Source organism: Erythrolamprus reginae, chromosome 11 (genome assembly GCF_031021105.1).
Source record: "Erythrolamprus reginae isolate rEryReg1 chromosome 11, rEryReg1.hap1, whole genome shotgun sequence".
Taxonomy (NCBI): domain Eukaryota; kingdom Metazoa; phylum Chordata; class Lepidosauria; order Squamata; family Dipsadidae; genus Erythrolamprus; species Erythrolamprus reginae.
In genome coordinates, this window is record NC_091960.1 from 8,822,832 (window position 1) to 8,849,804 (window position 26,973).

The window sequence follows — 26,973 nt, forward strand, 5'->3', positions numbered from 1 at the left end:
GAATATCAGTTCTGTTCTTTGATATCTAAACCATTAGGAATGCTAAATTATCACCTGCGAACACAAGCAATAATAATAAAAATGAAACAATTTAAAAAATGGTAATTGCATATGTTATAAGTTTTCTGGCCAAAATAGATACTCTAGGGTAATTGATTTATCCAAAACCTTTTTTAAAAAAATTCAAATATTTCTAAATATCATGTTTGTTTTTTTCATAGGTCAATGCGGCGCAGGTAAGTATATGGATATATTTATTATCATTTATTGCTTTCTCTACCAGACCACAAACTTAGTACAGAAATACCCAGTTCAAATATTATTGCATATTTTTTCGATGGATGCTATGCGATACTATCTTTGTTGTAGTCTAGCTTGATTTAACGCTGCTGCATTTTATCTACTATAGTTTTCATTCATTAATTTTTCCATTCATTCATTCTGCCCGAGTGAATGTCAAAACAGCAACAGATCTGAATAATTCCTCCTCTTACCCTAGCGCAGTGCTTCCCAACCTTGGCAACTTAAAGATATCTGGACTTCAACTCCCAGAATTCCTCAGCCAGCATTCGCTGGCTGGGGAATTCTGGGAGTTGAAGTCCAAATATCTTCAAGTTGCCAAGGTTGGGAAACACTGCCCTAGTGTACCAAAGACAAATACATACATGTTATACCGTGTTTCTCCATAATGAAAAGCAACCCTATCACATTTTTTAACGCATGAGATCAAATTAAGCTCCACCTACAAAATTAGCCCCAATTAAGACCATGCCCACTCCAAGGTGCAGGGGTGTGGATGGGGGTGTGGACCTGCCCTATTTACCAGGCCTTGCACACTCCAACAACTGCCTCACCTTCTTCTGTGGCTTGCTGCCACTCACTCTATTATCGCCTGCAGAGGGTTTCTGGAAGGCATCTGCAGCCGATAATAAACCAGCAAAGCTCCCAGCAAGAGGCTGGGATGATACAATATCAATAGTATTTAGACTTATATACCCCTTCATAGTGCTTTTTCAGCACTCTCTAAGTGGTTTGAAGAATCAGCCTATTTATTTATTTATTTTATTTATTTATTTATTAATCAGATTTGTATGCTGTCCCTCTCCGCAGACTCGGGGCGGCTCACAGCAATAATAATACAATGTAAACAAATCTAATATTTAAGTTAATTTAAAAAACCCAATTTAGAAACCAATCATACATACTGACATACCATGCATACATTTTATAAGCCTAGGGGGAGGGAAAGTATGGTATGTATGTACAGATGTATGTATGTATGTTTGGTTTTTATATTAATTGATTTTTAATCATCAATACCAAATTACTATTGTACACTGTTTTATTGTCGCTGTTAGCCGTCCCGAGTCTCTGGAGAGGGGCGGCATACAAATCCAATAAATAAATAAATAAATAATAAATAAAGTGTCAATTCCCCCATGCCTGACGACAGAGGTGGGTTTTAAGGAGCCTACAAAAGGCTAGGAGGGTGGGGGCCATTCTGATCTCCGGGGGAGCTGGTTCCAGAGGGTCGGGGCCGCCACAGAGAAGGCTCTTCCCCTGGGTCCCGCCAAACAACATTGTTTAGTCGACGGAACCCGGAGGAGGCCAACTCTGTGGCACCTAACCGGTCGCTGGGATTTGTGTGGCAGAAGGCGGTCCTGGAGATATTCTGGTCCGGTGCCATGAAGGGCTTTATAGGTCATAACCAACACTTTGAATTGTGACTGGAAACTGATCGGCAACCAATGCAGACTGCCCGCAACTATTGCCCCCAACAATCTGGGTCCTCATTTTACCCACCAGCAGGAGTGTTAGGTTGGTAATAGAAATAATTTAATTAATTTAATGTACCCAATCCCATAAGACTCAGGGCGGCTTCCAGCAATGTAAAACACAATAAAATACAATAATAAAAGCAATTAATATTAATATTAATTAATTGCTTCACTTCTCCTATTTGAAGGAGAGGTCGAGGAAAATACAGTTTCAAACAACTCTTAATTTTTCTTTCTTACATTAGGATATGTTGGGGCAAGCGAAACAGTGGGTAAGTCTCAAGGGAATATTTTATTTTATTTTATTTTATTTTATTTTATTTTATTTTATTTTATTTATTTTATTTTATTTTATTTTATTTTATTTTATTTTATTTTATTTTATTTTATTTTATTTTATTTTATTTTATTTTATTTTATTTTATTTTATTTTATTTTATTTTATTTTATTTTATTTTATTTTATTTTATTTTATTTTATTTTATTTTATTTTATTTTATTTTATTTTATTTTATTTATTTTATTTTATTTTATTTTATTTTATTTTATTATTTTTTTTATTTTATTTTATTTTATTTTATTTTATTTTATTTTATTTTATTTTATTTTATTTTATTTTATTTTATTTTATTTTATTTTATTTTATTTTATTTTATTTTATTTTATTTTATTTTATTTTATTTTATTTTATTTTATTTTATTTTATTTTATTTTATTTTTTTAATTTATTGATTTGATTTGATTTGATTTGATTTGATTTGATTTGATTTGATTTGATTTGATTTGATTTGATTTGATTTGATTTGATTTGATTTCATTTAATTTCATTTCATTTCATTTCATTTGTATGCCGCCCTTCTCCGCAGACTGTTGAAAGAACTGAAAGTGAGAAACTCCCCAAGTCATATAAAATAGCTAAAATGCCATTTGCATGGCTCTAAAATCTCAATTGCAGAGGTTACAATGATTTAAATTACAGCCCCCTTAACCAGAGAAGACGTTTCTCTAAGCCAGTGTTTCCCAACCTTGGCAACTTGAAGATACCTGGACTTCAACTCCTAGAATTCCCCAGCCAGCATTTGCTGGCTGGGGAATTCTGGGAGTTGAAGTCCAAATATCTTCAAGTTGCCAAGGTTGGGAAACACTGCTCTAAGCAGGGCAGTAAAGATTAGGTTAAAAACAACACCATAATGTTTCCTTCCTGCTTTCCTTACAGGATGAGTGAAAAAACACAAAACAAAATGAGTTTTCTTCCAACAACCAGTTGGAAAGAGGAAGTAGAAAGGGAGGAGGAGAAGGAGAGCGAGGTAGAGGAGGAATGATGAAAGAAAGAGGGGAGTTTGAGAGAGAATGATGGAAAAAAATAAACGAAGGAAGAAGAGAAGGGAATTATAGTATACCAGTCTGTAAACTTGAGAGGGGAGTTATGCTGAAGAGGTTTAAGAGGGTGGAAATTATACATTCATAGTGAGGAAAGGAACTTTGTTTTTGTGTGTCTCTATCACATTATGGACTTCTTTCTTGCTCCTGTATATAAGAAGCAGTTTGGCAATTTAGACCAGGGGTCTAATAGCTGGTTGAGGAACTCTAGGAGTTGAAGTCCCCAAGTCTTAAAGTGACCAAGGTTGGAGATTCTTGATTTAGACAAGACATTTACACTGTTAATATGTTTCCTGGTTACTTGCATTCATGGTTTAAATTTTGAAATAATCTGAAGTGATATTCAAACTATTTGCTTTTTATTAGTTTGATAATCAATCTCAACGTCGTTATCCACCTAATCCCCAGGTGAGTTTCCTCTCTCTCTCTCTCTCTCTCTCTTTCTCTCGTCAAGTATGTATTTGTAATATACATAGATATAACATAGTTTATATACATAAGATGGGTATAATAGGGAACAATTGGACAGGGACGGTAGGCATGCTGGCGCACTTACACACTCCCCTTACTCTTTTTCTTTTTTTGTGTAATTAAAGGTTTTTTTTAATATAAATCACTCCCCTTACTGACCTCTTAGGAATCGGGTGAGGTCAACAGTGAACAGTCTAAGGCAGGGGTCCCCAAACTTTTTACACAGGGGGCCAGTTCATTGTCCCTCGAACTGTTGTAGGGCCGGACTATTAAAAAAAACTATGAACAAATCCCTATGCACACTGCACATACCTTATTTTAAAGTAAAAAACAAAATGGGAACATACTATTTAGAGGGGGGGGAAGAAATCTGAAATTCATATATGTTTATGTTTTGTTTTTAATTTTCTTTTGTTAACATCTGATTGGCTATACAAGGTTTTCTTGGTTTATAGAAAAATGTATAAAGAAAGAAGGAAGCACTTTGGCATAATGATTAATAAGTCCGAAATATAATTGGTGTTGTACTTTTTGAAGGAACATTAAGGAGAGAATTTAATTAAAAGAAAAGTATGTACCTGTGCTCCTGTCACTCACCCGCGGGCCGGATAAATGGCCTCAGCGGGCCGCATGCGGCCCACGGGCCGTAGTTTGGGGACAGCTGGTCTAAGGGCAAAGTTTTGGGGGGTTTGGTGATGAAACCACAGAATCAGGTAATGAGTTCCAGACATTAACCACTCTGTTGCTAGTTATATTTTCTACAGTCAAGTTTGGGGTGGTTCTCTTTGAATTTGTATCTATTGTGTGCTCATGTATTGTTGTGTTTGAAACTGAAGTAGTTGTTGACAGGTAGGACATTGTAGCAGATAATTTTATGAGCTGGGCTAAATAAGGCGATGTAGTTCTAAGCTTACAAAGCCTAGGATTTCAAGTCTGGTTGTGTAAGGTATTCTGTCCAGACATCGACCACTTTATTTATTTATTTATTTATTTATTTATTTGTTCGTTCGTTCGTTCGTTCGTTCGTTCGTTCGTTCATTCATTCATTCATTCATTCATTCATTCATTTATTTATTTATTAGATTTGTATGCCGCCCCTCTCCGAAGACTCGGGGCAGCTAACAACAATAAAAAGACAATGTAAACAAATCTAATATTAAAAATAATCTAAAAAACCCCCAATTTAAAGAACCAATCATACATGCAAGCATGCCATGTATATGCTGAAGTCGTATTTTCTTTAGGTCAAAAATTAAGTTGCTTATTTTAACCTATGTTACTGTATAGTATATCTGAATGGTTTATGCCTTTACATTTTAAAATAATCTGAAAGGACATTCACAGAATCAATTTATTTATCAGAATCAATACAATGTGGCTCCTCCTATGGGCAGCAACCAGGTGAGTTTCATTAAGTTTGATATTCTTCTTCCCTAGTACAGTGGCACCTCTACTTAAGAACTTAATTCGTTCCGTGACCAGGTTCTTAAGTAGAAAAGTTTGTAAGTAGAATCAATTTTTCCCATAGGAATGAATGTAAAAGCAAATAATGTGTGCAAACCCATTAGGAAACAAATAAAAGCTTGGAATTTGGGTGGGAGGAGGAGGAAGAGGAGGAGGACAGTCATTGCCGAAGGAAGAAGGTTGATTGATTGATTTGATTGATTGATTGATTGGATTTATATGCCGCCCCTCTCTACAAACTCGAGGCGGCTCACAACAAGGTAAAAACAATACATAATAACAAATCCAATACCCACCAATCCAATTACAATTTAAGCTAAAAAATTCATAAAAAAATCCACAACCCCAGAATATTAAAAAACAAGCACACAATCAATATAACACCAAAACAACATGGGCAAGGGGGATATGTTTCAGTTCCCCCATGCCTGATGGCAGAGGTGGGTTTTAAGGAGTTCGCGAAAGGCAAGGAGGGTGGGGGCAATCCTAATCTCAGGGGGGAGCTGGTTCCAGAGGGTCGGAGCCGCCACAAAGAAGGCTCTTCCCCTGGGTCCCGCCAGACGGCATTGTTTAGTCGACGGGACCTGGAGAAGGCCAACTCTGTGGGACCGAACTGGTTGCGGTGAAGTGAGGGGAATAAAAAACACCCCCAAAACTTAAAGGCTTTAAAAAAAAAAGAGGGATTCCGAGGCGGTGATGAGGAGCGCGTGCCTCACATATACCCAGCGAGAGGCTGCTTCCCATACACTGCGCCAGAGAGAGAAACCCAGGGGGAATGGCAGGAAAGTGGCCAGGCCTTCGTGCCGCACTCAAATTTCCTGGGAATTTTTTTCCAGGCTCAGGTTCTTAAGTAGAAAATGGTTCTTAAGTAGAGGCGTTCTTAAGTAGAGGTACCACTGTATCTTCCTTTGACCTGCAAGTCCAGACTATTTACTGATACTGGGGGAAATGTATGGATTCCAAAATGGCAATTGAGCTCTTAATTGATCCTTGTGGATCAATCTCCAAGAAACAGGGTATAAAAGGAATATCTCAACAGGTCAATATATACTGTACAATATGTACTGTCCTACACTGGCATCTTGGTGTCTTATTTATTTGTTAATTTGTTTGTTTGACTTCAATCCCAAAGGACTCAGGGTGGTTTACAAACAATATAAAAAAGTACAGTTAACAATAAAAAAGAAGTCAAGTACAATTAAAGCAATACCCCCAGTTTAAACCCACAATTCAGCAATCCAATCACAACATACATATCGTTCGGTATGTGTGTGTGTGTATGTGTGTACATATATATATATATGTCACATGTTTTTTTGCTGAAATTGAAAATTAAGGGAGACTAGGATAGATCTATTTCGGCTTTATTTTGGCCTCATCAGCTAGTCACACCCACTGGGACTTAAACCTGCAACCTTTGCCTTGTAAGGCAGAGAATTATCCTCTAGGCTACAGTATCCAATCGCTTCAGCTCTGCACCAGGGAAGGGTTACATATTTCTGTGTCGAATCACCCTGGTGTATTGAAGGAACATCACAGTTCCTTATTTGCCTCTTGGCCCAACCCAGGGCCATTTCCAAGGCAGTTATATGTGTGTGTGTGTGTGTGTGTGTGTGTGTGTGTATGTCACATATTTTTGCTGAATTTAAAAATTAAGGAAGACTAGTATATGTTTGTGTGTGTGTGTGTGTGTGTGTGTGTGTAGATTTTCATGGGTACAGGTATGAAGGTCTTGTCATATTCGGGTTTCTTCCCGTGTAAGTTTCAGAAATTCCTGGCGACGTTTCAATGAGGTCCCACTCGTCATCTTCAGGCTGGTGCTTTTTACCTAGTGCTAGGGCGAACACAGCGAGACCTGAGCTGCCTTCCCTTTATAAATACTGGTGGGTGGGTATGGAGTTCTGGCTCAGCAGCTGCAAGCTGTGTTGAAACTTCCTGGTGAGTTAGTGGGGTTACAACTGTGGTCATTGATGTAACTGATGTATGCTGATTAGTTGATGTTTGTTGATTGTGGATCTATTTACTTATTTATTAGGCTGTTTATGCCTCTGGTTACAATGGAGCTCCTCCCCCTCCTCATGCTTTCAGTAGTCAGGTGAGTTCCATTATACTGAATTTTCTTCTTCCCTGGTATCTTTAAATATATATATATATATATATATATATATATGTAGATTGTTCTGAGTTCGGGTTTTGCCCTGTGTAATGTTTTGCATGTCTATGCGACGTTTCGGCGAAATCACATTCACCATCATCAGGCTGGAGTTCCAATCTTTGTGTTTTTGCAAATGAATATTAGCAACTGACATTTCTTCTTAGCATGTAGTGTGGGGGTGGAGATTTGCTTTGAATGTAGCAAATAGATTGGGTGACTATGCTTCCGTGATCTGATTGGTTACAATCTATTTGCTACATTCAAAGCAAATCTCCACCCCCACACTACATGCTAAGAAGAAATGTCAGTTGCTAATATTCATTTGCAAAAACACAAAGATTGGAACTCCAGCCTGATGATGGTGAATGTGATTTCGCCGAAACGTCGCATAGACATGCAAAACATTACACAGGGCAAAACCCGAACTCAGAACAATCTACATACATATACCCGTGAAAATTTACGAAAACAAATATATATATATATATATATATATATATATATATATATATATATATATATATATATGGTAAAACATGTGATACATATATATAGCAAATCAAGACTAATTCCTGATGCTTAGGAAAATTTGTTACTTGCAACAGATGTCTGTCTGTCTGTCTGTCTGTCTGTCTGTCTGTCTGTCTACCTACCTACCTACCTACCTATCATTTGAATTTATATGCCAGCCCTTTCCGCAGACTTGGCACAACTTACAACATATAAAATAACAATAGGAAACATCCTAAATCCAAATTTAAAAATTAAACTTAAAATTAAATCTAATCTAAAACCCCTATTCCTTAAAAACCAATCACACTCATTGAGTCAAACATACATTCCATTCATCAGCTGGGGGCTAGTGACTAATGGTCCCAGATCTGTCGTCACAGGTGGGTCTTTAGGCTCTTGCGGAAAGCGAGGAGGTGGGGGCAATACAAATTTCTGTGGGAAGCTGGTTCCACAGGCCCAGGGCCCTCACAGAGAAGGCTCTTCCCCTAGCCCCCGCCAGGCGACATTGTCTGGTTGATGGGATGTGGAGAAGGCCGACTCTGTGAGACTTGACCAGTCGCTGTGACTCATGCGGCAGAAGGCGGTCCCGCAGGTAATCAGGTCCAATGCCATGTAGGGCTTTATAGGTCATAACCAACACTTTGAATTGCGTTCAGAAAACAATCGGCAGCCAACGCAGCTCGCGGAGTGCTGGAGAGAGATGGGCGTACCTAGGAAGGCCCATGACCGCTCGTGGGGTTGCATGCTGCACAACCTTATAACGCCATGTAGAGAGCATTACAATAGTCTCTCCATTATACAATATACCTGTTTCTTCTTCTTTTCCCCCCACAAAGTTGTTTAGAAATAGCACTGCGATTTATACACTGCTTCATGCTGTTTTATAGCCCTCTCTAAGCGGTTTACAGAGTCAGCGTGGGGCAAAGTTTAATTGCTTTTATCCATATCCATATATTAATTTGTAATACGTCTTGATATTTAAGGCATAAACAGACCCAAGAGTTTGGCTTTCATGAGATTTAAATTTTGAAATAATCTGGCAGGACATTGATAGAATCTATTGAATTTATTATTATTATTATTATTATTATTATTATTATCATTATCATTATTATTATTATCATTATTATTATTTATTAGATTTGTATGCCGCCCCTCTCCGCAGACTTGGGGCGGCTCACAACAGCGATAAAAACAATACATAATGACAAATCTAATAATTAGAATCTAAAATAACAATTATACATATAAAAATCTAAAAAGAAACCCCAGTATATAAAACATACATACAGTCATATTATGCACAGAGATTACATAGGCAGGGGAAAGTGCTTCAGTTCCCCCAAGCTTGACGACTGAGATAGATTGCTACTACCTATGATCAGAACGGTATAGAATAGAATAGAATAGAACAGAATAGAACAGAATAGAATAATAACAACAACAACAACAACAACAACAACAACAACAACAACAACAGCAACAACAGCAACAAAAGTTGGAAGAGACCTTGGAGGTCTTCTAGTCCAACCCCCTGCTTAGGCAGGAAACCCTACACCACTTCAGACATGGTTATCCAACATTTTGTTCAAAAATTCCAGTGTTGGGGCATTCACAACTTCTGGAGGCAAGCTGTTCTCAACAGTTCTGACTATCAGGAAATTTCTCCTTAGTTCTAAGTTGCTTCTCTCCTTGTTCAGCTTCAACCCATTGCTTCTTATTCTACCCTCAGGTGTTTTGGAGAATAGGTTGACTCCCTCTTCTCTGTGGCAACCCCTGAGATATTGGACTATCATGTCTCCCCTGGTCCTTCTTTTCATTCAACTAACCATGCCCAGTTCCTGCAACCGTTCTTCATATGTTTTAGCCTCCAGTCCCCTAATCATCTTTGTTGCTCTTTTCTGCACTCTTTCTAGAGTCTCAACATCCTTTTTGCACCGTGGTGACCAAAATTGAAAGCAGTATTCCAAGTGTGGTCTTATAAAGTACCATTAACACTTCGCATGATTTGATTCTATCCCTCTGTTGATGCACCCTAGTGTTGGGTTTTTTTGGCAGCTGCTGCACACTGCTGGCTCATATTTAAATGTTTGTCCACTAGGACTCCAAGATCCCTTTCACAGTTACTACTGTTGAGCAAGGTACCACATATACTGTACCTGTGCATTTTGTTTTTCTTGCCTAAATGTAGAACCTTACTTCTTTCATCATTGAATTTCATTTTGTTAGGTAGCGCCCAGTGTTCCAGTCTCTCAAGATCCTTTTGCATTTTGCACCTATCTTCTGCAGTGTTTTTCTTCTGTAGCATCTTACTCCGTACAGAATCTCAAGACGAATTCTTGGCCCTGGGGAAGATCTCTTAATCCCCTAGTTGAGCCCCTGGTGACTGTCTTGGGGCCCAGTCTTTTCAAAACTGGAGCTAAAAGAAATACCTGAATAAGGCCATGCCATAGTAGTCATTCCTAAAGAGAGTTGCTTGCACCCATGTTGTAAAAGTGAAAATGAGTTGGAGGAAATAATGAAGACCTTTCAAGAACTTTCTTCTCCCCCCCTCCCCAAATAATCTTTCTTTGTACTGTGTATTCCCATTTCGCCAATCTATGCAGCTTCCAAAAAAAGGCAGACTTCAATTTTCACACCTTCAGCAATTGGCCATGCTGGCTGGCAATGGCTCTGTTTGAAATGGACCAATGTATTTCACAAAGTGGGGAAAAGGGTCTTTCTTACATATCTCTCCATCACATAACAGACATCTTTCTGGCTCTTTCTTCTCAGAAATTCATTTAGAGAAAAAGTTAAGTTGTTTATTTTATATGTGTTATGCTATAATATGTCTGGGGAGTTAATGCATTTCCAGAACCAAAAGCTTGGCATCTATGAGGTTTATTTTTAAAACAATCTGAAGGGACATTCACAGGATTTATTTATTTATTTATTCATTCATTCATTCATTCATTCATTCATTCATTCATTCATTCATTTATTAGGTTGGTGTTGCCCCCTCTTCTCTTTTCAATGGATTAGCTCAGCCTCCTCCCCCTCCACCACAATCTTTCCCTGCTGCCGGTGGCCAGGTAAGTTCCATTATACTGAATTTTCTTCTTCCATGATATCTTTTTAAATATATATATATAGAGAGAGCAAATCAGGACTAATTCCTGGTGCTAAAAAAAATTGGTTAATTCCAAGATGTCAGTTGCATTCTTCGTGACTGACTTGAGGATCAGTCTTACATAAGCCAGCATTTAGCAGGAAGCAGTCACTGAGGACATAACAGTAATAGCAGAGAATAATCAGAGGGGAAGGAGGGAGGGGGAGAGAGAGAGAGAGAAAGATGCTTCTGGCTCCCTCTTGTGGCTGACTGCAACACTAACTCTTAAATCTATAGTGTTATAATTCATGTAAACATACATTGATATTTTGTTTACGTATTGCCAAACCCAACCAGTTATGTACATAGTACTAACAGACATACCATACAGCAAATAAAGACTAATTTCTGGTGCTTAGGAGAATTTGTTAATTCTAAACTGTCAGTTGCACTCCTCGTGATTGATTTGAGACGCAGTTCCTCAGAAGCAGTGTTATATCTTGATGCTTAATGCATGCATTCTCCTATGGGGTTGGCTACTATGAAGTTGTAATTTTGAAAATAATCTAAAGCAATATTCACAGGATATATTTACTTATTTATTAGGCTGTTTATTCTTACAATGGACCTCCTCCCCCTCTGCTTCCTGTCAGTAGTCAGGTGAGTTCCATTATACTGAATTTTCTGCTTCCCTGGTACCTTTTTTGATATATATATATATATATATATATATATATATATATAGATAGATAGATAGATAGATAGATAGATAGATAGATAGATAGATAGATAGATAGATAGATAGATATAGATAGATAGATAGATAGATAGATATAGATATATATATATATTTATATATATATATATATATATATTTTCTTATGTCGAATCACCCTGGTATATTTTTAAGGAACGTCACAGCTCCTTTTTTTTGCCTATAGGCCCAACCTAGGGCCACTGCAAGGCAGTAATATATTTATAGCCGACAAACTATATTTTGTATGTGTTAAATGTTTATAGTTTATAGTTTATATATATATGTAGATATATAGATATATAGATATATAGATATATAGATATATAGATATAGATAGATAGATAGATATAGAGATAGAGATAGAGATAGAGATAGATAGATAGATAGATAGATAGATAGATAGATAGATAGATAGATAGATAGATATAGATATAGATATAGATATAGATATAGATATAGATTATAGATATAGATATAGATATAGATATAGATATAGATATAGATATAGATATAGATATAGATATAGATATAGATATAGATATAGAGATAGATAGATAGATAGATAGATAGATACATACATACATACATACATACATACATACATACATACATACATACATACACACATGGCCCTGGGTTAGGCCTAGAGGCAAAAAAGGAGCTGTGACGTTCCTTCAATATACCAGGGTGATCCCACATAAAAAACATATAGCCCCTCCCTGGTACACAGCTAAAGGGATCAGGTCTGGTGGCTCAGCTGTTAATTCTCTGCCTTACAAGGCAGAAGCTGCCGGATCAAATCCCAGTAAGGGTGTGGCTAGCTGATGAGGCCAGAACAAGGCCAAAATGGTGCCATCTTAGTCTCCCTTAATTAAAAAAAAAATCAGCAAAAAACATCAAATCAAGATTAATTCCTGGTGTTAAGGAAAATTGGTTAATTCCAAAATGTCAGATGCACTCTTCATGACTGACTTGAGGATCAATCTTACATAAGCCAGCATTTAGCATGAAGCAGTCACTTAGGACATAACAGTAATAGCAGAGAATAATCAGAGAGGGAGGGAGGGAGGGGGAGAGAGAGAGAGAAAGATGCTTCTGGCTCCCTCTTGTGGCTAACTGCGACACTAACTCTTAAATCTATAGTGTTATAATTCATTTAAACATACATTGATATTTTGTTTACATATTGCCAAACCCAACCAGTTATGTACATAGTACCAACAGATGTAACATATTTTTTCTTGTTCCTTCTTCCCACAAATTTGTTTACTGGAAATTAACTCTCACTCAAGTTACTCAGTGTTATATCTTGATGCTTAATGCATGCATTCTCCTATGGGGTTGGCTACTATGAAGTTTTAATTTTGAAAATAATCTGAAGCAATATACACAGGATCTATTTACTTATTTATCAGGTTACTTATTACTCTGGTTCTTACGGAGCTCCTCCACCTCCTCCTCCTCCTGTCGGTAGTCAGGTGAGTTCCATTATACTGAATTTTCTTCTTCCCTGATATCTAATAAAAATATAAATAGAAAATAAGACTAATTCTTGGTGCTTAGGAAAATTTGTTAATTCCAAGATGTCGGTTGCACTCTTTGTGACTGACTTGAGGATCAGTCTTACATAAACCAGCATTTAGCACAAAGCAGTCACTTAGGACATAACAGTAATAGCAGAGAATAATCAGAGGGAGGGGGGAGAGAGAGAGAGAGAAAGATGCTTCTGGCTCCATCTTATGGCTAACTGCAACACTAACTCTTAAAGCTATAGTGTTATAATTCATTTAAACATACATTGATAGTTTGTTTATATATTTCCAAACCCAACCAGTTATGTACATAGTACTAACAGACGTAACATATTTTTTTGGTTTCGTCTTCCCGCAAATTTGTTTATTGAAAATTAACTCATTGTTGTTCATTCAATAACTCAGTGTTATGTCTTGAATGCATGCATTCTCCTCTGGGGTTGGCTTCTATGAAGTTTTATTTTTGAAAATAATCTGAAGAAATATTAACAGGATCTATTTATATATTTATTAGGCTGTTTATTCCCCTGGTTCTTACGGAGCTCCTCCTCCTCCTCCTGGTGTCAGCAGTCAGGTGAGTTCCATAATTAATTCGTTCCGGACCTGGGCTCTTAAGTCGAGCAGCTCTTATCTCGAACGACTTTTCCCCATAGGAATTAATGTAAATAATTTTAATTGGTTCCAGCCCTCAAAAATCTCACAAAGTTAGTCTAAATTATGCAGAAAGACATGTTTTTAATGAAGAAATGTACATGTACATATAAATGAATAATGAAGTTTCTTTCACTTAACTTGTAAACTTTCTTAAACTTTTAAATTTACATATGTTCAACTTCTCTGCCACCCAATCCTGTAGGACAGAGGTCCCCAACCCTTTTTGCACCAGGGACCGGCTTTAAGCGATCAAGAGAGGAATGGGTGAATGAATGGACGGAGGGTGGGAAGGAAGGAAGGAAAGAGGGAAGGGACAGGAACAGAGGAAGGAAGCAAGGAAACTTATGAAAGGGGAGAGTAAGAGAGGAATGAGTGAAGGGAGGGAGGGAGGGAAGAAGGTGGGAAGGAGAAAGAAAAGAAGAAATAGAGGAAGGGAAGGTAAAAGAGAGAAAGAAAAAGAGCAAGAAAGAAAGCTGCAAGCACCCCCCCGAGCCCCCCAGGCCGGCTGCAACCTTTTAAAACACGTGGGCCGCTTCGCAGCTGTCTCCTGAAGCCGAACGCGGAAGTTAGCGTTTGGCTTCAGGAGACATCTCCTTGGCGCTTGTATCTCGAATTTGGGCTTGTAAGTAGAACAAAAATATCTCTCCCCTCCCAGCTCTTATCTCGAGTTGCTCTTAAGTAGAGCAGCTCTTATGTCGGGGTTCCACTGTACTGAAATTTCTTCTCCCCTGGTATCTTTTTAAAAAAAGGAATACAGCAAATAAAGACTAATTTCTGGTGATTAGGAGAATTTGTTAATTCTAAACAGTCAGTTGCACTCCTCATGATTGTTGGTTGGTTTGTTTGTTGGTTGGCTTGTTGGTTTGTTGGTTGGTTGGTTGGTTGGTTGACTAATTGGACTTATATAAGTTGCTCCTGTTGACATATATTACACGAAAATATATCTTGGATGGTTAATGCATTTGCAGACCCAAGTATTTAGTTTCCATGAAGTTTGTTTTTTAAAATAATTTGAAAGAACATTCATATGATTTATTTATTTATTCATTAGGCTGGTGCTCCCTCCAATAGTTACAGTGGTCCTTCTCTTCCTGGTACCAGCATCCAAGTGAGTTCCATTAGATGTCACATTCTTTCTTTGCAATATCTGGCTTTGGACTGCAAAGATTAATTACTGATAGTAATTGTGGATGTTCATGCATTTTACTCTGCAAAATATCTTAATGCTTAATGTATTCACAGACTCAAGTAGTTGGCTTCTATGAGATTTCTTTTTTAAAAAAAATACTCTGAAGGAACATTCACAGAATCTATTTCCTTCTTTACTAGGTTGGTGGTTCCTCTGATAATAACAATGGCCCTTCTCCTGCAAATAGCCAGGTGAGCTGCATAAAATTGGATTTATTTATTCTGTAGTGTTTTCCTTTGGCACAACATTAGTAGAAACTAAACAAGGAGAGAGGCAACTTAGAACTAAGGAGAAATTTCCTGACAGTCAGAACAGTTAATCGGGGGAACAGCTTACCTTCAGAAGTTGTGAATGCCCCAACACTGGAGGTTTTTAAGCAGATGTTGGATAACCATCTGTCTGAAGCAGTGTAGGATTTCCTGCCTAAGCAGGGGGTTGGGCTAGAAGACCTCCAAAGTCCCTTCCAACTCTGTTGTTATTATTATTAATATAACATCCCAAGACTAGGGAAAATCTGTTGATTCCAGCAAGTCAATTGAGCTTCGGATGACTGCTTTGAGGATCAGTTTCTCAGAATATTCCAATAAGTCAATAATAGCAATCATTCCATATTTGAAATATATAAACATGTTGGGGAAATAATGAAGATATTCCAGAACTTTCATCATTTTTTTCTAAACATAGAGATACCTGTCTTTGTACTGCTATATGTTCCCACCCTGCCAACATTAGGGGAGACATGATAGCAGAGTTCCAATATTTGAGGGGCTGCCACCAAGATAAGGGGTCAACCAGGGGTGGGTTCTAATTTACCTCGCTGCCTGTTTGCTCCCTCCTTTGTGGGTGTGCCTTGTGCACATGCACACGCAGTAACACAAAATTCAACAACACCCCCAAAGCTGAAAAAAAGATGGCCAGAATTTGGCTTCTGCGCATGCACTAAAATAAAATAGAAAAATAGCAATAGCGTTTAGACTTATATACCGCTTCACAGTGCTTTTACAGCCCTCTCTAAGAGGTTTACAGAATCAGCATATTGCCCCCTCCCAGCAATCTGGGTCCTCATTTGACCCACCTCGGAAGGATGGAAGGCTCAGTCAACCTTGAGATGGTGGTGAGATTTGAACTGTTGAACTACAACTAGCAGTTAGCTGAAGTAGCCTGCGGTGCTGCACTCTAACCACTGCGCCACCCCAGCCTCGTAGATGGTAGAGTCCACGCACCGGCATTGACCAATCCAGTTTGGTGATGTTTGCATTGCTACTGGTTTTGGTGGTGGACTGAACCAGGAAGAGCCCATCCCTGGGGTCACCCTATTTTTCAAAGTACCAGAAGGCAAGACAAAAAACTATGGATGGAAACCAATCAGGAAGAGAAGCAAACTAGAATTTTCCAAGGAGAAATTTCCTAATGACAAGAAGAATGAACCAATGGAAATAGCTTGGTTTCAGAAATTGTAGCCCCATCTCCGAAGGCTTTTAAGAAGAGACTGGACAGTCATTTGTCTGAAATGGTTTAGGGCAGTGATGGTGAACCGTTTTTCTCTCGGGTGCCGAAAGATCGTGCGTTTGCGCTAGCGCCCATGCGCGAGTGCCCACACCCATAATTCAATGCCTGGGGAGGGAGAAAACAGCTTCCCCCACCTTGCAGAGGCTCTCTGGAGGCCAGAAACGGTCTGTTTCCCAACTTCTGTTGGGCCAGTAGGCTTGTGGCCCAGTAGGCTTGTAGCCGCCCCGAGTCTGCAGAGAGGGGTGGCATACAAATCTAATAAATAATAATAATAATAATAATAATGATGATGATGATGATGATAATGATAATGATAATGATAATGATAATGATAATGATAATGATAATGATAATAATAATAATAATAATAATAATAATAATAATAATAATAATCAAGAAAAACTACTGTGGGACTTCCGACTTCAGACTGACCGAATTCTGAAGCATAACACGCCAGACATTGTGATCGTGGAGAAAAAGAAAGTATGGATCATTGACATTGTAATCCCAGGGGACAGCAGAATTGAGGAGAAGCAGCTAGAGAAATTAGTAAAATACGAAGATCTAAAAATCGAGCTGCAACGACTCTGGCATAAGCCCATGAAAGTGGTCCCAGTGGTCCTTGGCACGCTGGGCGCAGTGCCAAAGGATCTCAGCGGACATTTGAAAACCATCGGAATTGACAAAATCTCCATCGGTCAATTGCAAAAGGCTGCTTTACTGGGATCGGCAAACATAATTCGCCGCTACATCACGCAGTCCTAGGTGCTTGGGAAGCGCCCGACTGGTGATGAAATACAAAATCCAGCCTAGTGATCTCGTTTGCTGTGTTGTACTGACATAATAATAATAATAATAATAATAATAATAATAATAATAATAATAATAATAATGATGAGGATGAGGATGAGGATGAGGATAATGATAATGATAATGATAATGATAATGATAATAATAATAATAATAATAATAATAATAATAATAATAATAATGATAATAATAATAGTGTTCCACCATTCCCAGCCTCCAAAGGTTTCTTGGGAGCTGGGGAAGGGTAAAAACGCTCTTCCCAATCCCCCCAGAGGCCCTTTGGAAACCAAAAATGCCCTTCCAGAGCCTTTGTGCAAGCCAAAAATCAGCTGGCTGGCACATTCACATGCACATTGGAGCTGAGCTAAGCAACGGCTCATGTGCCAGCATATATGACTTTGCGTGCCACCTGTGGCATCCGTGCCATAGGTTCGCTATCACTGGTTTAGGGTCTCCTACATGAGTAGGGGACTGGACTGAAAGATTTGCAAGATTCCTTCCAACTCTGTTATTTTATGAAAACAATCTATGTATCTTCCTGAAATATAGACCTCAATTCTCAGAATTTCAGCAATAGCCATGCTATATTTGCAATGGGCTGACTTTTTTTCTTTTTTAACCAAATGGACAATGTTTTAGATATAATTTATATACTCCCCCCCCCCTGCCTTTTGCAAAATGTAATAATATGCATTTTCTAGAAGAACTTCCATTATCTAAGTTTCCTATGTTATGATTTTTGTGTTTCTCCCTTTAGTAGTTTCCAAAATATATGTATGTACAATTTTTTTTTTCTCTCCCTCCCCCGTAGCCTTTCAATGCTAAATTGCAGGCTCCACCTCAAAATGTGAGTATAATTGGGTATATAATGCTTTTTGGGTATACATTATAAGCACATGTTAATCCTACTTACCTTTAAAAAAAAGTTTTCAAACGCAAATTATCCAGCACACACAAATTGGGAACAAATGTTCCACCTGTATTTTAGAATCCTAATTTGTAAATAGATGCCATATAAGGACACCTCTGTCTCATATCAAGTTTGTTATGTATTTTTCCAACTATTTTTCCTTAAAAGAAATGGATTCATTATTCCACTTTCACCACCCAGGGGTGAAATGTTACCGGTTTGGGTGTACCAATACCAGCGGCCGCCAGTAGTTCAGAAAACCGGTAGCGGTGGCAGCATGAGGCTCCGCCCACCCATTTGACGCCATTTTCTTTTTTTAACCCTCTGCGCGTGCGTAAAGCTTTCTGCGCATACTCAGAGGGTGAAAAAGTGTGCATTACGAATGGGTAGAGAAGGTAAGAAGATTTTACCAATGCCACCACTGCACTAGTTGTAGAAGTGTAACCATAAACTTTCTCCAGGATTGTTCAGAAGAAAATCAATATTCTTGTTGAATTAATTATCTTCTTTTATTTTTCCAGGTATTGTAAATCAAAGCCTCTCACTGGGAAAATGGACTCTGGTGGGTATGGAAGATATTTTTGGTTTGATAGAGATTTACTTTGTACATATTTCCTCTCAAGACTTTATAATTTATTTTCGGATATTTATTACTTATTAATTAGATTTCTATGCCGCCCTTCTCGCAATGACTCCTGGCATCGTACATCATAAATACAACAATATATAAAAGAAATCTAATTTACTCATTTACTTTAAGAAGACTGATACAAGTTACTAAAAATGTTTAAAACCCCATATACAGACATACACATTCATCAAATTCAATCATTCATAATGTCGGCTGGAGACTATGGTGTCTCTCACAGCTCCCATGCCCGCCGGCAAAGGTGGGTCTTCGGAGCTTTACAAAACACCAGGAGGGAGGGGGCGGTACATATCTCCAGAGGAAGTTCATTCCAAAGGGCTGGGGCCACCACCGAGAAGGCTTTTCTCCCAGGTCCCGCCAGACAACCTAACTGGCCGCTGGGATACATGGATATGTGGATTATTTGGGGTCGTTGTTATTGAGGGTAAAGGGATACTGAAAGCCAAATTCTGAAACATTTGCTACTGGGCTAATTTATACCAAATATTGCACATTCACTCATCTTTTTTTTTTCCCTTCTAGATCCACCAATTGCATGTATTGAGAATAAAATGGAGAGCCACATTTTCTATTTGGATCATTCATATTTCCCCCCCTAATCAATGAGGAATTACATCTTTCTTTTGAGAAGTCTCCAACAATTATGTTTCTTTCTGTTGATTAATGTAGTTTCTCTTAATTGAGAATGCGGATTAGTGTACAAAAATAAACATTTAAAAATATATACATATGCAGCATTATCATGGAGTGTTGTCTTTATTGCCGACCTTGAAAATTATCATTTTAGTGAGGTTCAGGCCATATAAGTAATTGTGGTAAAAGAAAATCCTATCCTCTATGTTTACTTTGAGTTCAATGCCGCAAATGTAGATATCCCCATATTTCTTTTTTTAAAATAAATTTTAATTTTATAATATAAAAATTCCATTTTCAATGTAGACAATGTGTTGTCAGAGTACATATACATGCATCAGTATATACTTTCAAATCTAATTATATTCATTTAATAATATTTTAACCTTAACAGTAATCATACAACTGTCAAATCAACAAAAAAAAATATTCTTCTTACTTTCTCATATTTATCATATTTCCCCCAGTTGTGCAATAAAGGCCATATTTTCCTTCTTTCCTCTCCTCTTCTCCTTTCTAAAATTCCCTTTCTTTCCATCTCTACTTTCCCCTCTCTACCTCCTTCTTCCTTCCTTCAACTTTTCTTCTTTTTTCGGCCTTTCTTCTCTCCCCTACTTCCCTCAATCCCCTCCACTCCTCCATCTTCCAACTTTTCTTCCCAATATTGCATTCAATTATTTACCACGTATAATTTATTTCTCAATATGATACTACGAAACAGATTTAATATTATAAATTATATTGACAATATTAACCATCCTCGTTTCTTTCAATTTTATTTAATTTTTTATTGCTTCTTTTTCCAAAATTCATCTACTTCCCCCCCCCCTTTATCATACCTATATTATGAACAAGATTCTTTTAATTTCAACCATAATATTTCTTTTTCTTATTTTTTATCTTTATTCCTTTCAAAAAATATTTTTATTAAGTTATGTACATTAAAAACAAAACAAAATAAAAATAAAATATACACACCAAAAGTTATTTTTTAAAATTTTTATTTATTTATTTATTTATTTTGTCCAATACGCAATGAGGTTTTTTTTTTGTGTGTGTGTGTGTGTGTGTGTGTGTGTGTATATATATATATATATATATATATATATATATATATATATATATATATATATATATATATATATATGTAGATTGTTCTGAGTTCGGGTTTTGCCCTGTGTAATATTTTGCATGTCTATGCGACGTTTCGGCGAAATCACATTCACCATCATCAGGCTGAAGTTCCAATCTTTGTGTTGTTGTAAATGGATATATATATATATATATATATACACACACACACACACACACACACATACATACATACATACATACATCAGGCTGAAGTTTCAAGCTTCGTGCTGTTGTAAATACACACACACACAGAGACACACACACACACATAGTAAAATACATGATGAAGGTTATAGAGGAGATACTCATAGTAAAATATATGTAAGAAAGAATAGAAAAGAAAATATAGGAATAGAAGAAAGATATAGGAGATATAGGAGAGCAATAGGACAGGGGACAGAAGGCACTCTAGTTCACTTGTACTCACCCCTTTTTATTTTTATCTTTATTCCTATTTCTTATTGAGGCCATTGTGCCTTATAGGTTTAATAGATATGCTAAGAGACTTTCACAATGTAACTTTAAAGTCCTTTAGACAAAAATAATTCCTGATTTGTAGGTAAAGAAAAATCTATGTATATTTCATGATAACAGAAAATTAGATGGATGACATTTGAGATTAATGTTTTTTTTTATTTTCCTTGAATAACTGGGTAAATTAGTGATTCATAATCTGACTCTCATTTTCATGGAAATGTAGCCTCATCTTTGCACACTCATTTATAAACAGGCATTTGTGCTTTGTTTCTCTATAATTGAAACATTGCAATTGCTGTGTGGGTAAAGTTCTGGCTGCAGTCATTCAACAGGGCCAGGAGATGGCTACAGAGGTTTCCTTTTCTTTGTCTCCCTTTCATCCTGAAGAGGAGATGCAGCTGAGAACTGATACCATTCTACAGAGAAATCACTGAGTCTGTCATCTGTACCTCTATAACTTTCTGGTTCGGTTCTGCAACCCAACAAGACCGGCACAGACTTCAGAACTGCAGAAAAAACAATTGCTGCCAACCTGCCTTCCATTGAGGACCTGTATACTGCACGAGTCAAAAAGAGGGCGGGGGAAATATTGACTGACCCCTCACATCCTGGACACAAATTATTTCAACTCCTACCTTCAAAACGTCGTCGCTACAGAGCACTGCACACCAAGACAACTAGACACAAGAACAGTTTTCCCCCCGAACGCCATCACTTTACTAAACAAATAATTCCCTCAACACTGTCAGACTTTTTACTAAATCTGCACTTCTATTTCTACTAGTTTTTCTCATCATTCCTATCATCCTTTTCCTCCATTTAGGACTGTATCACTGTAACTTGCTGCTTGTATCCTAAGATTTTTATTAATATTCATTGTTTCTTCATTGCTACTTGATCCCTATGACAATCATTGAGTGTTGTACCACATGATTCTTGACAAAGGTATCTTTTTATTTTATGTACTCTGAGAGCATATGCACCAAGACAAATTCTTTGTGTGTCCAGTCACACTTGGCCAATAAAGAATTCTATTCTATCCAGTTTAAAAATCCACACTGGCTGAAAATGTGCTTTTCACTTTTGCTAAAAACATGTCTCCGTTCATTTTTGAGTCTGAAAATGCTTTGGGGGGAGGCCGAGATCTTCCACCTGGAACTGGAAATGTCGACTTTAATTAAGGTGACCAGATGTCCTGCTTTTGGCGAGACAGCCCCACTTTTAATCAATTATGTCCCGCATCCCATGGTGTTTTTAGAAAGTCTTGGTTTTTTGAAAGACATACCAGCCAGCGGCTTGAATGCCGGCTGGAGATTGCATGGGAGCTGCTTGATGTGCGATCAGTTGGCTTGAAGGGATCGCCCGGCAAGTGGCTCAGCTTCCACACTGGGGGGCTGCAATGGGCGCGAGAGGTATTGCGGAGGCCCTGGTGGCGATACTGCTGAAGAGGCGGCAATGCCGCTGCTCCTCAGCCTGCATGGCTCATCGCTGAGCAGTCGAAGCCACACACCCTTGCAGGGAGAGAGAGAGAGAGGATGGCCAAGGCAGCCGGCGAGCTTCCCTGCGGGAGAATGTGGGTGCGCTGGGAGTGGAGTTGAGCGACTGCCGGAGCCGACTCAAGTGGGAAAAGAAGTGGCGCTTCTGAGCCCAGGCCTGTGCGGTCAACTTACGGAGGCAGGTTGAAAAACTGCACTTTTTAGTGCAATAAAAGGGCCAGACTGGGAAACAATAAAAAAAAAGAAATGCAGAAGTAGAAAATCTCTAGAAGAAAAATCTCTAGAGATTTTTTTAGTCGTCCATCCCTGTCCCCCTCTCCCCCATCAATGGTGTCCCATATTTTACCGAAGTTATAATGGCATCGGACCAGGTTATCTCTGGGACCGCCTTCTGCCGCACGAATCCCAGCAACCAATTAGGTCCCACAGAGTTGGCCTTCTCCGGGTCCCGTCGACTAAACTATGTCGTTTGGCGGGACCCAGTGGAAGAGCCTTCTCTGTGGCGGCCCCGGCCCTCTGGAACCAACTCCCCCCAGAGATTAGAATAGCTCCCACCCTTCTTGCCTTTCGCAAGCTTCTTAAAACCCACCTGTGTCGTCAGGCATGGGGGAATTAAGATATTCTTTCCCCCTCGGCTTCCACAATTTATGTATGGTACGTTTGTATGTATGATTGGTTTTAAAATAAGGGTTTTTAGTTTTTCGTATTGGATTGTCGCATGTTGTTTTTATTACTGTTGTTAGCCGCCCCGAGTCTACGGAGAGGGGCGGCATACAAATCCAATAAAATGAAATGAATGAAATGAAATAATCTGGTCACCTTAACTTTAATGCACAAAAGGATTAGGGGGTGACATGTTAGCAGTGTTCCAGTATCTAATGGGCTGCCACAAAGGAGAGGGGTGGGGTCAGTGATGGGCTGCTGCCCCCACGGGGGGGGGGGACACAGTGTGGGTAGTAAGTTTATGCACTGTTTATTGAATACTTAATAGTTTTTAAATTGTCCTTACTTCTCTAGTATCTTAGTACGATCCTTAATCACTTTTAAAATAGGAAATAATTAAACAGTATGTTTTTACCCATAAATGCTTTAATCATTTTAATCATTATCTAGAACTGAGATTTTAGAGCAATTAAAGAAAATTGAGCTACTTGCCTAATCTGTTATCATACTGAACCTTGTGGGTTCAGTACAAAACCTTTAAAATGCTACCTTGCTTCTCAACAAATAATGCTGTCTATCATTTGTCCTTTTTGTGGTTATTCAAATAATGTGACTTAATCAACTGAAAAAAAGACCAAGCACCTATTTGAAAACTTATCTTCGTTTCCCACCCAGTCACATGACCTTTGAGCCACCCTCAGTCATATGATTGTGAAGCCACTCCCACCTGGTGACATGGCCAGCAAGCCACTCCTACCCGGTGACATGGCCAGCAAGCCACACCCACACAATAAACCATGCCCACAGTGTGGTAGTAAAATTTTTTGCAGCCGTTCACTGGGTGGGGTCAACCTATTTTCCAAAGCACCCAAAAGCAGGACAAGATACAATGGATAGAAAGTAATCAATGAGAAAACCACAATTAATCAAAGGAATCAAGGGTGGCTTCTAGTTTTCTTTATTGATGGTTCTCTCAGTGACACATCATGTGGGTACGTACATATGTGTCTTAGACATGTGTACATATGTCTAAGATGGCGGCATCTACAGCGCCGGCGAGAGAATCGGTTCAGAGGCGTGGCAGGCCACCCAATTACTACCGGTTCCATATAAATGGTCTGAACCAGGAGGAACCCACCTCTGAATGGAATGATTTGTTTTCAGAAGTTGTGAGTCTCCAACACTGGAGGTTTTAAAGAAAAGATTAGACAACCATTTGACTGAAATAGTGTAGGGCAGTGATGGTGAACCTTTTTACACCAGTTTACACAAACACAGATGTTTTTATGCCGCTAAACTTTGGCCTCTTGAGCAGGGATTCCAGGATTCTAATTTTTTTTTTAAAAAAAATCAACAATTTCCAAACCCTAACCTGACATCCTAGATTAAAATACAGTGATACCTCATCTTACGAACTTAATTGGTTCCGGGACGAGGTTTGTAAGGTGAAACGTTTGTAAGATTAAACAATGTTTCCCATAGGAATCAATGGAAAAGCGATTAATGCATCCAAGCCCAAAACTCATCCCTTTTGCCAGCCGAAGCGCCTGTTTTTGCGCTGCTGGGATTTCCCTGAGGCTACCCTCGCTGGGAAACCCCACCTCCGGACTTCCGTTGCCAGCAAAGCGCCCATTTTTGCGCTGCTGGGATTCCCCTGCAGTATCACAAAAACATGGAAGTCCGGATGTGGTGTTTCCCATGGAGGGGAGCCTCAGGGGAATCTCAGCAGTGCAAAAACGGGTGCTTCGCTGGCAACAGAAGTCCGGAGGCGGGGCATTCCAATGGTGGAGGCTTGGGTTTGTAAGGTGAAAATAGTTTGGAAGAAGAGGCAAAAAAATCTTAAACCCCGGGTTTGTATCTCGAAAAGTTTGTAGGATGAGGGAGTTGTAAGATGAGGTATCACTGTATTGGATTTGCCCAGTACACTGAGAAATCCCACCCCAAAAAGAACTCATCACAAGGTGTGCTTTTGGACATCTAACCTTTGATCATATTGCACAAATCAAGTTTAGGCGTGCTTACTCAGTCATAACTCCTCATTTTCTGCACTCAGAATTCTCAGAAATAAGTCCCAGAGTGGGTTTCAGCTTCCTGTGTGCTACTTCTTGGTTGTCTTTTTGACTTCCAGCCATTTTTCCAGTCACGGAAAGCAATATTTGGCACTTTAGAACAGGGGTCACCAACGTTTTGGACCTCAGGGACCACAAAGTTCATAATTTTAAATCCCATGGGCCACTAACGCTGTGGAACAATTTGTAACACAATTTCTGTTGAGTTTGATTTTTGAGCTTTTTAATAGTTAATTAGGCATGCTGGTTTCAAAATTGTAGTTAGTTTTCTTCTACCACGCCAAGTTTTTTCTCTACACCTTATGAGAATTATGAGGTTATGAGGTTGCAACATGAGCATCAAATTGCATTTTTTACATAGCCATCTTGCTAACTTCCTGGAAAATCTTGGTGCAATCAGTGATGAGCAGGGTGTGCGATTCCACCAAGATTTGAAGGTCATGGAGGCACGGTATCAAAGCAGATGGGATGTACATATGATGGCTGACTATTGTTGGAGCGAGAATGTCCACAGATTAAACACTCCAGAAAAATCTATAAGCGAAAAAGTTTACCTTAATATGTATAATTACTGTTTGATAAAAAACCAACTTATTTGTATGAACACAATTTAACTTGCAGTAACTATTATAGCCTTTGTATGACTTTTTGACTTTTACCTAAACATACGCCCTCACAAAAACCATCTTAACAAAAGGACAACCAACTATAACTTCAAAAAGGCCAACTATGACTTCATCGAAGCCCACCTCGCATCTCTTGACTAGCACATAATTTTCTCTGACTGCATCACTACTGAAGACTACTATAACATGTTTTTACTTGATATCCAAAGAGTCATCAAATTATATGTACCATTACTAGTCACCAAAACTAAGAAAAACAAATTACCCATAAAAATAAGAAATCTCCAATCCAAAAAAAGGAATTATTTGGCGCAAAAATAAAGCAGGCCATGTTTCAAACTTTAAAAGCCACTACAAAAATTTGTGTCACCAAATAAAGACTGAATGTACCAATTCACATCATCCAAGAAGAAAACCTTCTATGGACAAAGTCTACTCTTGCCTTCTAAAACTTTGTTAACAATAAACTCAAAGAGTCTAGATCCATCCCATCCCTTAAAGGACCAAACAACATAGACCATAATGATGAATCGTCAAAGGAAACCTCTTTAACATCTTCTTCAGCTCAGTCTTTGTTAACAACAATGGCCCATGCCCAACATTTCCTAGCCATACCACAAATAACCTCAATGATCTTACACAAATTGATTTTACAGAAGATAATGTTAGAAAGACATTACACAACCTAATGCCATCTTTATCTATTGGACCAGATGGACTATGTGCATATTTCTTTAAAAAGCTCTCCTCCACCTTAGCTTAACCTCTGAGCATAATTTTTAATACATCTTTCAGTACTAGCTCCCTACCCACACTATGGTCACTTGCCACAGTCATCCATATCTTCAAAAAAGGAGATCCAAGCAATCTTGAAAATTAGAGACCAATATCTTTGTGTTGTGTCACCTGCAAAGTTATGGAATCAATCATAAACCAATTCATTACACTCTACCTTGAAACTAATAACCTACTTTCCAATAAACAATTTGGTTTCAGAAAAAAATTGTCCTGTA

The 26,973-nt window shown here is 38.2% G+C and overlaps 1 protein-coding gene across 1 annotated transcript; it reads left to right on the forward strand.

Moving 5' to 3' along the window:
• Positions 1-3,117: 3,117 nt before the first annotated feature.
• LOC139174028 (actin nucleation-promoting factor WASL-like) lies at positions 3,118-19,439 on the forward strand. Its single transcript, XM_070764068.1, has 12 exons — positions 3,118-3,566; positions 4,992-5,030; positions 7,129-7,188; positions 10,749-10,835; positions 11,459-11,512; positions 13,025-13,087; positions 13,656-13,715; positions 14,847-14,903; positions 15,125-15,175; positions 18,115-18,150; positions 18,735-18,775; positions 19,385-19,439. The coding sequence occupies exons 2-11, from the start codon at positions 5,016-5,018 to the stop codon at positions 18,741-18,743; spliced, it is 492 nt and encodes a 163-aa protein (XP_070620169.1). The 5' UTR covers positions 3,118-3,566; positions 4,992-5,015; the 3' UTR covers positions 18,744-18,775; positions 19,385-19,439.
• The last annotated feature ends 7,534 nt before the right edge of the window (positions 19,440-26,973 follow it).

What these genes read in the sequence shown, in the direction of transcription:
- LOC139174028 (XM_070764068.1), top strand. An exon ending in TGCTTCCTGTCAGTAGTCAG is followed by an intron (nt 11,513 to 13,024) that starts GTGAGTTCCATT and finishes CTTATTTATCAG; the next exon opens with GTTACTTATTACTCTGGTTC. An exon ending in CTCCTGGTGTCAGCAGTCAG is followed by an intron (nt 13,716 to 14,846) that starts GTGAGTTCCATA and finishes TTTATTCATTAG; the next exon opens with GCTGGTGCTCCCTCCAATAG.